This window comes from Haliotis asinina, chromosome 10 (genome assembly GCF_037392515.1).
Source record: "Haliotis asinina isolate JCU_RB_2024 chromosome 10, JCU_Hal_asi_v2, whole genome shotgun sequence".
Taxonomy (NCBI): Eukaryota; Metazoa; Mollusca; class Gastropoda; order Lepetellida; family Haliotidae; genus Haliotis; species Haliotis asinina.
The window spans coordinates 9,928,638-9,942,425 of record NC_090289.1 but is presented as its reverse complement, the minus strand read 5'-3'; the positions used below and the strand labels follow the sequence as shown (position 1 = coordinate 9,942,425).

The 13,788-nt window shown below is 38.9% G+C and overlaps 1 protein-coding gene across 2 annotated transcripts in view; it reads left to right on the top strand.

Annotated features, from left to right (window-relative positions):
• The window catches only part of LOC137298929 (uncharacterized), an 88,203-nt gene extending 81,935 nt beyond the window's left edge, over positions 1–6,268 (top strand). For both annotated transcript variants that reach the window (XM_067831313.1, XM_067831312.1), the window contains 4 exons: positions 233–1,418; positions 2,386–2,541; positions 3,543–4,160; positions 4,864–6,268. In XM_067831313.1, coding sequence (XP_067687414.1) covers positions 233–1,418; positions 2,386–2,541; positions 3,543–4,160; positions 4,864–5,112 — 2,209 coding nt within the window. In that variant the 3' untranslated portion in view covers positions 5,113–6,268. The remainder of the gene's footprint in view (positions 1–232; positions 1,419–2,385; positions 2,542–3,542; positions 4,161–4,863) is intronic.
• Positions 6,269–13,788: the final 7,520 nt, after the last annotated feature.

Here is a 13,788-nt window from a genome sequence, read left to right as displayed (position 1 = left end):
AATGCAAGAAATGATTTTAATACTTACATCGCTGTAATGGCAGGTTGGGTGGTATGCTCCCCGTGGAGTTTATAATTCAGTTTGGGATGGACACAGGATTCTTGATGAAAGTCGACCCATTCCTGGTGTGGGTTATCATGCGCCTGTTACTATGTAGGTACCATCGGGATTTTATGGTATTATAAATAGTAAGTTATATCTGTTCATCATTATTATTGTGTATCTGTTACAGTCAAACACCACGACCTCCGACGTGGATCACTTCTGAAAAACCCGTAGTACCACCGTTTGTACCCGTCACACCTAGTCCGCCAGTTACAGACAAGGTTGTACCACCTGGCATAGGAGGTGGTGGAGCAGGGTGGATTGGCGGTGGCGGTGGCGGCGGTGCCGGTGCCGGTGGGGGTGCAGGAGGAGTCGGTATTGGTGTCCTCCCATCAGGAACAGGAGGCTCCGGAGTGATGACAGCACCTCTCGCTCAGCCTGTGGCAGCAGCAGCAGTAGCTGCCCCTCCAGTTGTAGGAGCAGGGGGACCCAGAGCTGGTGTCGTGGTTGGAACAGTCCTCGGAATCTTGGCTTTGATGAGCAGTTTGATGTGGGCTTTCTATCGATGCAAGCCCGGCTACTGCGGTGGATGTGCTGGCCCTGCGACCGCTGCTCCAATAACAATATCCCCACCTAGGCCTGGAAATAACCTTGGTGTTGTCCAAGCCCTTAGCGGATCAGGCGCTGGAGCAGGAGCAGGTGCAGGTGCAGGAGCAGGTGGTGGAGGGGTCAAGATTGTCAACGGTTCACCCACCCATGGAGCTGGTGGTGGGTCTAGTACTGCCTTCTCTAGCTACTTCGCATCTCAGTCAGCAGGAGGAGGAGGAGGAGGAGGAGGAGGAGGAGGGGGAAGCGCAAGCTACGATTCTGCAACTCTCAGAGCAACGAAGACTTTTACAAGTTCAGGAACCACAATCGGAACACCCAAGCCAGCTAGAGCAAATCTCGGATCCACCACATCTGGAGCCAGTGGCTATTCATACAATCAAAACACAATGGGTCGGTCAATAGTGGATGGATCGTCAAACGTTCATGGAGCTTCAGTATCGTCATATCATTATGAAGGTGGCATGGCTGATTACGACATGGCGCCAGGAATAAGCGGATCTGCAGCAAACTATCAAAGCAGTACCATGGGGCATGGCGGATACTCTACCTCGACTATGTCATCCAATTTCAACTACCAAGTACATAGCGTGAAAACAGTCACAGGGCAGCAACAGATGATGGGATACGCTGGATCATCGAACTTTGCCGCGGCCCCTGGAGCGATGGGCGAGGAAGTTAGGGTCGACTGTTGTCTTATTACTGCTGATGGGCGAAGTGTTGTTACCGGGTCCAGCTTAGGTCCACCTCAGGTCTGGGATATGCAGGTACGTATATGGGATAGGTTGATTGGTCTGTTATAGAACGCCGCACTCAGTAATATTCCAGCTATATGGTCTGTAAATAATCCAGTTTGGATCAAATAGTCTGGAGGTGAATAGCATAAGAATCGATCTACACAACTGGGATGCGGTGACATATGTCAACCAAGTCAGCGAGTCTGACCACCCGATCCCGTTAGTCGCCTCTGACGACAACCATGGGTTGCCGAAGACCAATTCTAACCCGGATCTTCACGGGTCGTTGAACAACAAATACACAAACAACATCAAACTTTACATAAAACCCGTGATATGAAGTATACCAGTTATTGAAACACAGTATCCAGAAAATAGGTTCTAGAAAAGAAAATTATTTACAGAATTAGCAGTTGTCCCTATTTATGCTGAAGATCAGTAATAATAATGAATACTCGCGAGTAATAAAATAGGAAACGGCCTAGATTTTGAGCTCTCTTAGTTAGTGTTAACGCATGGAGCATACGACTATCTTGACGCTAATAGAGCTTAGTAAATCTTGGCCTTGGTTCCTAGTTATGATTATTTTGGGAAAACTGTGGCATATGTGAAATTTATTATGGTGTCTTTGTAAAATGTCTCGGCTGCCAGACGTATGAGGTCAGTAAAACTCTGGGAAACAGAGTTGTGTACAAATACATGAGTCAAGTGTATCAGGACTCATAACTGTCTTGTGTAGTATTTGTGTTCTCTGTACTCTTTGACCAGTTTCACATAAACTAACAGATCTTCGAGCCGGATTTGACTCCTGGTACATGAGGGTACCATGTGTGAAGCCCATTGCTGGTGTCACCCGTCGTGGTATTGCTAGAATATTGCTAAAAGCGACATAAAACTATACTCACTCACTAATTTACTCGGGCACACCTCCGGACGGTAGATCAGTAGAAGCTATGTGAGGAGAGACTAATAAACCATGTTGGAATTTGTATTTCAGAGTGGAGAATTACTGCGTGTAATGAAGGGAGATACAGTGGGCTCCACAAACCTACACCTGGCATGCAACGACAGGCTGCTGGTTGGAGCCGTGAACGCCGACCTTGAAATCAACAACTTCTCCATCGGCAAGGGAGTCACGAACAGAAGGCTACAGGTGGGTTTCGAAGTTTCCCATTCCAGAACACTGTAACGATTTGAAAGGGAAATTCGGTATAACCATGCTTCGTTATAGAAATTTCAAGTAAACTACACAGCAAGTGGCCGGGACAAAATAGTTCGTTATATCAATTCGGTATAAGCGGGTTCGTTATACATACGGAGTATATTGTGTAGTATATCCCACGGCGGAACATGGGATGGTATGGATTCATTGCACAGTTATAAGGAGACAGACACGCTTCAAGAATATCAGACCCAAGTGGAGAAAATTCCGATTCTGATTCGTGATTGTATTACGTTAATATCCTTATGTATAAAGCTTCTGTATCAAATATGTATAATTGCATTTGAACAAAACATGTTCTGCAGGTTTGGGTTTTGTCCTGACTTGTAAAACAAGTATTTCAAAATTTGCAGCAGTACTTACTACCCAGCACAGTGATACGAAACTAAAATTACGAAACTAAAAATACGAAACTAAACATAATCACTCCTACTTTTTCTGTTACTTAAGGTTGATATGTTCCATAATGATATTTATCTCTCTGCAGGTTCATGTAACAATAGTTTGTGTTGGTCTGTGACACGAGATTACGGCTCGCTGTATTGCATATTTGTCTTCATTCCAAATTAATTGAAAATGTTCTTGGTATCACTGAGCATTATAGCGTAGGTTTTACAAACGGTTGGTACGAATATATGTATGGATAACTGTTTACTCTTAACCTTTAGATGTGTTACAGGGAATTTGTAGAACCAGGGACTTCTCGAAATCTAAAAAAAAATCAGTTATCTCGTGAAATCACTGTGGGATTTAAAACTTTCAGGGGATTTCAAATGGATTTAATGAAATTACTGATTTTCACTGATTTACTCACTGTTATTATATCAGTGTGGGTGTACCCATGTAGATTCACCGTTTCAGGATGTGAATAGCACCTGCACGTAAATGCGAAAGACGGGGTTTGTCATTTAACTTTTATTGTCCTTGTCCAGATCTGGGACTTCAGTACCGGCCGTCCGCTGGAGATGTCCGAACAAGAGTACTGTTCAGCGTTGTGTGTCATGGGAGACGGAGACAAAGTTATTTTTGCCCGCACAGACAAGTACGGATCTGGCACGGAGGTGGTTCTCTGGGATCTCATGGGCAACCAACCTATTAAACATATGAAATACGATTGCCCAATTGGAAACAATGACTTTGTCAACTACATTAACCTTTCTCAGAACAATCGCTACGTGTTAATAGGTTTTACTGTCGACAATAACACCGAATATGTTGTGTTTGATATGACAATCACCAGCTTCAATGTTTTGGAGCCGATCTTCCGTTCTTTCGACGCCAATCCTGATTGCACGGCCATCTTACCACGTGACGAGGCTGTTACAGGATGCCGCAATGGAGACCTGATTATTTGGAGCTTGCGTACTGGCGAGGCTAGCCGTCAGCTGGTTTCCGGTGCAAGTGAGCATGCGCACAACCGCGAGATTAAGGCCGTTGCGTTGTCTGAAGACAACAGGTACCTGGTATCGGCTTCGGCTGATGCCACCCTGAAGGTGTGGGACATGACAACCGAGAGGCAGATTCACACCCTGATTGGACACTCTGATGAGGTGAGTATTTTTGTGTATACACCCGTGAAGAATTGTTTTAGTAACCCCATACTTGTAAGAGGCGACTGAGGGAAACCCGTTCCCTCAGTCAGGCTTGTCAACTTGGTTGATGCACACGCTTTTGATCACAGGATCTCTTGGCCAAAGTACTGTTACTTACGGACAGCTGACACACAGCTGCACTATTAGTGCGTGGGGCGTTACACAAGAAACAAAACACCTTTGCGTGTATGGATGGTTTCGGTCAGTCCAATTAATATGGGATTGATTGGGCTTGAGAAATAGGAACTGAATTGCCTTGCTAGAAACATGTTTTAATCATGCAGCTCATTATTAAATACTACTTTATTATGTAAGCATAATCTGTAATACAAACAAACTAAAGAATGAGTGAGTGAGTGAGTTTAGTTTTACGCCGTTTTTAGCAATATGCCAGCAACATCACGGCGGGGGACACCAGAAAATGGGCTTCACTCATTGTACCCATGTGGGGAATCGAACCCGGGTCTTCGGCGTGACGAGCGAACGCTTTAACCACTAGGCTACCCCACCGCCCAAAACAAAAGAATGTATTTCCACAGTACAGATATGCTCAACAGTCATTATTAAAACTATATGATTATGCAAGTATTCGTTGGATTGACATTGCCCCATTCCCCGGATTAACCAGAATATACAATTTCACTCATTTCTCTTACAACAGGTATGGTGTGTAGCGATCTCACCCGACTCCGAGATTTGCGTTTCTGGGTCACGTGACGGAACCATCCGCCTATGGCGTCTCAAGAATGGATCTGAAATCTGCGCCTTCAACGCCGGAGTTGATGAATTCCACGTCACTATGAGCCATGACAAGAGTACCATTGTTGCCCTTGGAGACAAATATGGCGCCCGGAAGTTGATCATGTTGCAGGTCGTGCGCAGCAAGATTCGACGACAGCTGAGCTCTTAAATACTTCTGTCTAGAAAACCAAGAGTTGCCTCCCTTTTCTCATGTGGCTGCCGTAATCTCACGTGCAATGTATTTATTCAACAAACGCTGCTTTTATGATACTATGTATTGCGACTTAACGTAAAGCTGTTATATCAGACCCACATCTGGAAAGCCAAAAACATGTGCGTATACCTGTAACACAAGATATGACACAACGATCTCATTATAATTCATACCTTTGTATATATATTATGAAATATAATTTAAGTTTTCTTTCCATTTAACTCTTATCTGTTGATCTGAAATTCAGAATTAATGTTAACAATAAATATAGTATCTAGGTTTCTCATATTTTTATAAATTTCAACGTGTGTTATCATATGTAATTGTAATAATGAAAGAAACTAGCACGCCTTTATTTTTTTATAACAATGCTACCTGACCTTAATATGAGCATTTTTGTAGCTTAAAAAATGTATGTGAAGTATGAAGAACTGGGTTCTAGGTTGTGCTCATTGTTTATTTGCACGTGCACCGGGCTCAGCATGCAATCTTGCCATAAGCCCTATTCCATATAACCCCAATATACATTCAAAGTGAGTGAGGGAGCGGGGCAAAATCAAGCATAATTATGTCGAGTCCTAAAGTACCTACGCACGATTTTCTTCAATTTGAAGAAAAGATGGAAAATACTCGTCATGTATATTTGCCATAATATACGAACGATTCATGAATGATTCAAGTCCCAAAATCAAAGATCAACGTTGATGAATTGAGTCACTTCCGGCAAAGGACGTCACCGGAAGTGCGTCTGAATCTCTAAAACTGAATGAAGAACTATTTTGTGATACGTCTAAGTGTTTCATGGTGCTACCGTTCTTGTATCCTTCCAATAGTTCCTAGATAGTTCATAACAAATTACCAAGAAGTCTTTTAACCTCACAAATAGTTCTGACACAGATAGTAATGCTCTGTCTTGGTTGTATTGTTCTTTAAGATGCTGTTAATTCTTTCAACTTTTTATTTGTATTTTCATGCAGTTTAATATATTCCTTTTACATGTATATGTGTATTTCTGAAGTACGCCTGCCATTATTTGAAATACCTTGTGATTGTATGGCGCAACACATTAGAAATAAAAGTTTGTATGATTAAAATTAAGGCTTGTTGATATGATACTGTGTTATGTCGTATTTATCGGTTAGAGGTGAGGTTTGTCAGTTGCGTTGGCGCAATGACGAAGCTTTTGCTCTGTTCATATGGCCAGTGTTGCCCAACGAATGTTTACACCGACATTCCATGTACACCCCATAGGTTTTCTAGGATTCTCAGGAGGGATTCGTGAAGATCTGGGTTAGAACTGTCGTAGTAGGCGACTGAAGGCATCGGGTTGTCAGGCTCACTGTCTTCGTTGACACATGTCATCGTATCCTAGTTGCGTAGATCGATGCTCATGTAGTTGATCACTGGACTGTCTGGTCCAGACTCTCGATCAGTTATTTACAGACCGCCGTCATATAGCTGGAATATCACTGAGGCGTAAAACGAACCTCATTTAAAGAAGACAACCGTCATAGTTTGAGTGAGTGATAACGTTTTTGTTATACGTCGTTTTTAGCAATGTTCTATCAATATAACGGCGAGGGTCATCAGAGCTGGGCTTCACACCCTTGTGGGGAATCGAACCTCGGGTCTCCAACGAGACGAGCGAGTGCTTTAGCCATTTGGTTCCTCTACCCACGCCGACATGGAACTCTAAAATTCTTTTGTGCGGCATCAAAAACAACCAGAACATTGCACTTGCTGTCGTTCTGTACATTAACCTGTCAGACTAGTCGCTACATAACCTCACGTAAATTAACACTTTGTTTTGGAAGATGTGTCAAGTTCAAAGGAACAGCTCTCATTTAAACTAAAAAGGTGAACAAACGACCTGAGATGCAGTAAATCTAGACTTGCTTCGTTTGGACTTTGTTTCGAAGAAGGGCTGGATCTAAGCGAAAAGTAACATGGTTCTGGGACTTTGCAACATGTTTCCCCAAAGGTCGTCAGACGGGTGAAACATTCGTTATTTGGGTTGAGGAGCCTGGTTAGGAATAGTTTTAGTAGTGAGATTAGCTTTGCACCGCTGAGTTTTTAGCAGTATTTCAGCAATGTCACGACAGGGGTTCCAAAAATGAGCATCACACATTGTACCCGTGTGGGGAATCGAACCGAGTCTTCAACAAGACGAGCCTAACCGACAAGCCACCCCACAGCCCCAGGTGTAGTCTTCGGTAACCCATGCTTCTCGCAAGAGACGAGTTACTGGGTCGGGACATCAGACTCGCTGGATTGGTTGATGGACAACGTCACCCGATTGCGACGGTGGATATTTCTGATGTCAATCACTGGCTTGTTTAGGGGATATAATGTGTCTTAAACAATCATAATACCCGTGTTTAAAATCAAGCCTAGGTCTAAATCGTGACGAGCTAAACCAGATCATCGGCAGCACCTCATGCACGTTATCGTCAAAGGAAGAACGTTACGTCACTTCTGAAATTGAAAATCCTCATCTGAAGACGTCACATCTAAGCGACGCAACTCTGCCATGCGAACTACAAAGTCCATCACACTTGGATCGCCGTCAGTGGAGCACATCAGCTGAGAGAAGCGTCTGTAAAATAACATACCGACGATCTATGCTTGTCGTGGTTAACTTCAATCCTTTCTGACTGGCTTTCCGGAATTTCTTGTTGGAACTTTTCAGTCGACTTATACCCCGTTATGCAGTAACACTGCTCCAGAGACTGACCGAGACACCTTGACGATAATCACTACTTTCGGAAAGCTGTAGTTAAGATGATTAACACAATCTGATGTAAGACTTCATCAATAAGATATAAGAGTTCATCAATTATTTTAATAATAACTCATCGCTTAATAATGCGCGTGTGAACATGAAGGACGAATTAACACTTTAATTTAGATATTACACAATTTAGATAAATAACATTGTCAAATGCATAAACAAGTTAATGGTGAGAGTACGCAATACCGTTATATCGCAAGAATTGGTCCACGGATCTGATATCGCATCTTTCAAAGCAAACAATATCTATCTGTCTATATTTGCTATGTGCCTATGTATCTGTCTGTCTAGCCACCCACCCACGCATCAACTCGTTATTCATTCTCGCCATTCTCTCGTTCTCTGTTTAATTTTGCGGACTTTCAAATTTTCGAAAGGGTCCTACTCGTCACTTGTTACATGGCGAAATCTTTCATTACGTATAGGGTCAAAAATAGCAAAAAAACCCAATTGAATCTGTAAATTAAAATGTGATGTGAAATATATATGTGGTTTGACTGTATGACCATGTTGAAGATCACTCTCAGAGTGACATGTTTGATCATTGTTTCATTGATGATACGTATATACTATTGCATTATGGTACATATTCCAGGTCAAGTCTCGCGTATAGTTCTTGTACGTTTTGGTTATAGATTTAGTTGATACATATTTTTAAATAGGGTACTTTCCTTTCGGAGGTCCTTGTACTTTTTGGTTATAGATTTAGTCAATACATATTTTTAAATAGGGTACTTTCCTTTCGGAGATCCTTGTACTTTCTTGGTTATAGATTTAGTTGATACATATTTTTAAATAGGGTACTTTCCTTTCGGAGGTCCTTGTACGTTTTGGTTATAGATTTAGTTGATACATATTTTTAAATAGGGTACTTTCCTTTCGGAGATCCTTGTACGTTTTGCTTATAGATTTAGTTGATACATATTTTTAAATAGGGCACTTTCCTTTCGGAGGTCCTTGTACTTTTTGGTTATAGATTTAGTCAATGCATATTTTTAAATAGGGTACTTTCCTTTCGGAGATCCTTGTACTTTTTTGGTTATAGATTTAGTTGATACATATTTTTAAATAGGGTACTTTCCTTTCGGAGGTCCTTGTACTTTTTTGGTTATAGATTTAGTTGATACATATTTTTAAATAGGGTACTTTCCTTTCGGAGGTCCTTGTACGTTTTGGTTATAGATTTAGTTGATACATATTTTTAAATAGGGTACTTTCCTTTCGGAGGTCCTTGTACTTTTTTGGTTATAGATTTAGTTGATACATATTTTTAAATAGGGTACTTTCCTTTCGGAGGTCCTTGTACTTTTTTGGTTATAGATTTAGTTGATACATATTTTTAAATAGGGCACTTTCCTTTCGGAGATCCTTGTACTTTTTTGGTTATAGATTTAGTTGATACATATTTTTAAATAGGGTACTTTCCTTTCGGAGGTCCTTGTACTTTTTTGGTTATAGATTTAGTTGATACATATTTTTAAATAGGGTACTTTCCTTTCGGAGGTCCTTGTACGTTTTGGTTATAGATTTAGTTGATACATATTTTTAAATAGGGTACTTTCCTTTCGGAGGTCCTTGTACGTTTTGGTTATAGATTTAGTTGATACATATTTTTAAATAGGGTACTTTCCTTTCGGAGATCCTTGTACTTTTTTGGTTATAGATTTAGTTGATACATATTTTTAAATAGGGTACTTTCCTTTCGGAGGTCCTTGTACTTTTTTGGTTATAGATTTAGTTGATACATATTTTTAAATAGGGTACTTTCCTTTCGGAGGTCCTTGTACGTTTTGGTTATAGATTTAGTTGATACATATTTTTAAATAGGGTACTTTCCTTTCGGAGGTCCTTGTACGTTTTGGTTATAGATTTAGTTGATACATATTTTTAAATAGGGTACTTTCCTTTCGGAGGTCCTTGTACTTTTTTGGTTATAGATTTAGTTGATACATATTTTTAAATAGGGTACTTTCCTTTCGGAGATCCTTGTACGTTTTGGTTATAGATTTAGTTGATACATATTTTTAAATAGGGTACTTTCCTTTCGGAGGTCCTTGTACTTTTTTGGTTATAGATTTAGTTGATACATATTTTTAAATAGGGTACTTTCCTTTCGGAGATCCTTGTACTTTTTTGGTTATAGATTTAGTTGATACATATTTTTAAATAGGGTACTTTCCTTTCGGAGGTCCTTGTACTTTTTTGGTTATAGATTTAGTTGATACATATTTTTAAATAGGGTACTTTCCTTTCGGAGGTCCTTGTACTTTTTTGGTTATAGATTTAGTTGATACATATTTTTAAATAGGGTACTTTCCTTTCGGAGGTCCTTGTACTTTTTTGGTTATAGATTTAGTTGATACATATTTTTAAATAGGGTACTTTCCTTTCGGAGGTCCTTGTACTTTTTTGGTTATAGATTTAGTTGATACATATTTTTAAATAGGGCACTTTCCTTTCGGAGATCCTTGTACTTTTTTGGTTATAGATTTAGTTGATACATATTTTTAAATAGGGTACTTTCCTTTCGGAGGTCCTTGTACTTTTTTGGTTATAGATTTAGTTGATACATATTTTTAAATAGGGTACTTTCCTTTCGGAGGTCCTTGCACGTTTTTGGTTATAGATTTAGTTGATACATATTTTTAAATAGGGTACTTTCCTTTCGGAGGTCCTTGCACGTTTTTGGTTATAGATTTAGTTGATACATATTTTTAAATAGGGTACTTTCCTTTCGGAGGTCCTTGTACTTTTTTGGTTATAGATTTAGTTGATACATATTTTTAAATAGGGTACTTTCCTTTCGGAGGTCCTTGTACTTTTTTGGTTATAGATTTAGTTGATACATATTTTTAAATAGGGTACTTTCCTTTCGGAGGTCCTTGTACTTTTTGGTTATAGATTTAGTTGATACATATTTTTAAATAGGGCACTTTCCTTTCGGAGGTCCTTGTACTTTTTTGGTTATAGATTTAGTTGATACATATTTTTAAATAGGGCACTTTCCTTTCGGAGGTCCTTGTACTTTTTTGGTTATAGATTTAGTTGATACATATTTTTAAATAGGGTACTTTCCTTTCGGAGGTCCTTGTACTTTTTTGGTTATAGATTTAGTTGATTCATATTTTTAAATAGGGTACTTTCCTTTCGGAGGTCCTTGTACTTTTTTGGTTATAGATTTAGTTGATACATATTTTTAAATAGGGTACTTTCCTTTCGGAGGTCCTTGTACTTTTTTGGTTATAGATTTAGTTGATACATATTTTTAAATAGGGTACTTTCCTTTCGGAGGTCCTTGTACTTTTTGGTTATAGATTTAGTTGATACATATTTTTAAATAGGGTACTTTCCTTTCGGAGGTCCTTGTACTTTTTTGGTTATAGATTTAGTTGATACATATTTTTAAATAGGGTACTTTCCTTTCGGAGGTCCTTGTACTTTTTTGGTTATAGATTTAGTTGATACATATTTTTAAATAGGGTACTTTCCTTTCGGAGGTCCTTGTACTTTTTGGTTATAGATTTAGTTGATACATATTTTTAAATAGGGCACTTTCCTTTCGGAGGTCCTTGTACGTTTTGGTTATAGATTTAGTTGATACATATTTTTAAATAGGGTACTTTCCTTTCGGAGGTCCTTGTACGTTTTGGTTATAGATTTAGTTGATACATATTTTTAAATAGGGTACTTTCCTTTCGGAGATCCTTGTACGTTTTGGTTATAGATTTAGTTGATACATATTTTTAAATAGGGTACTTTCCTTTCGGAGGTCCTTGTACTTTTTTGGTTATAGATTTAGTTGATACATATTTTTAAATAGGGTACTTTCCTTTCGGAGGTCCTTGTACTTTTTTGGTTATAGATTTAGTTGATACATATTTTTAAATAGGGTACTTTCCTTTCGGAGGTCCTTGCACTTTTTTGGTTATAGATTTAGTTGATACATATTTTTAAATAGGGCACTTTCCTTTCGGAGGTCCTTGTACGTTTTGGTTATAGATTTAGTTGATACATATTTTTAAATAGGGTACTTTCCTTTCGGAGGTCCTTGCACTTTTTTGGTTATAGATTTAGTTGATACATATTTTTAAATAGGGTACTTTCCTTTCGGAGGTCCTTGTACTTTTTGGTTATAGATTTTGTTGATACATATTTTTAAACAGGGTACTTTCCTTTCGGAGGTCCTTGTACTTTTTGGTTATAGATTTAGTTGATACATATTTTTAAATAAGGTACTTTCCTTTCAGGGAATGAATTTCAGTCGAGATTTACATCTGAAGAGTTTGGGCAGGTATTTTCAGTCTTGTGAGTACTACGTAATAATAGGTGACTGCCTGCATGGAATTATTGTGTAGACAATCATTGTGTCAGATAAACTCCAAAAAGTGGCATTCATCCATCACTATTCTTCGTGTTCTTATAATTACCAGCATTATAAATTTCTGTCATATTTGGAAAGCTCTTTCTGTGTCTATGCCTGTGTAATGTAAATTATTTGTAAAATTCACATTAGTAATTTTGACCTGCGTGTCGACTCTGGACTCCATGTATTATATAATTCTAACTCTATTTATAAGTTTAGCATTAGATTTCGTAAAAAGGAAGGATATGATCTTCGTCATAAAAAAAAAACAAAAACCAAAAAAACCAAAAAACAAAACAATAAAAAACAAAAAAAAAAAAAACAAAACGGGGGGCTTGTCGCGAAACATTCTGTTCTGTACAATATAGGTATTTTACAGCCTCTTAATTTACATTCCCAGTTACTTCAACCGATTCGTTGAATAAACTGCATTTTGCACTATTCTTGTCCCATTATATGATGAGTGAGGATGTTGAATTTTACGCCGTTTTTAGCAATATTTTAGCAATGTCACGACGGGGGACACCAGGATTGGGCCTCACATGAAGACATTTGATGCGGGGAATCGATCCCGGGTGTTCGGCTTGATCGACGAGCGAACGCTACTCAACCGCTCTATATGATTATATGGTTAGGGTCGGCTAAACATGCTAACTTATGATAAAAATCATTATGGAATAACCACTACCCGTATTTAGTTTTCATTTCATCTGCAAGAGGATGAATTTTGAAGGATTTGCGATTTTATCTTTTTATTATAATAAAAAGGCATTTTATGATTATTTGTATGCAAATGTAAAGCGAATGCACACAGAATTTGAGAAGTCAAATATTTACAGCTAAAACATTCTTACGTGGATGCATTAACGCATCATGTCATAAGTGTGAGTGAGTGAATCTGGTTTTTCGCCGCTTTTAGCGATATTCTAGTAATACCACGACGAGGGAGGCGAGAAATGGGCTTCACACATCGTACCCACGTGAGGAATCGAACGCTCGATCCTGATGTTACACGAAACTACCACCGCACCCATTTCATGAGGACAGAGAACGTTAACGCTGCTTATGCTCATGGAGACAAATAAGGCAACACATGAAAGTGCAAGCTGTTTTCCAGAATTTCAACCACAATACAAAGCCTATAGGAAACCTGGAAAAGAAAAAATGGAACATTTTCATGTAATTACTTAATTGTTTCCACGAGTAGTTTTTGAAGCATAACACTCGATAGATAGATAGATAGATAGATGGATGGGTGGGTGGGTGGATGGATGGATGGATAGATAGATAGATAGATAGATAGATAGATAGATAGATAGATACATAGATAGATACATAGATACATAGATACATAGATACATAGATACATAGATACATAGATTACAGCATTACAGAAACGGGATGCCAATAACAGACCAATTTGACAAAATAATCATTCTTTTTCATTCAAATTGTTTTCGTGATTTGATTTATTTCT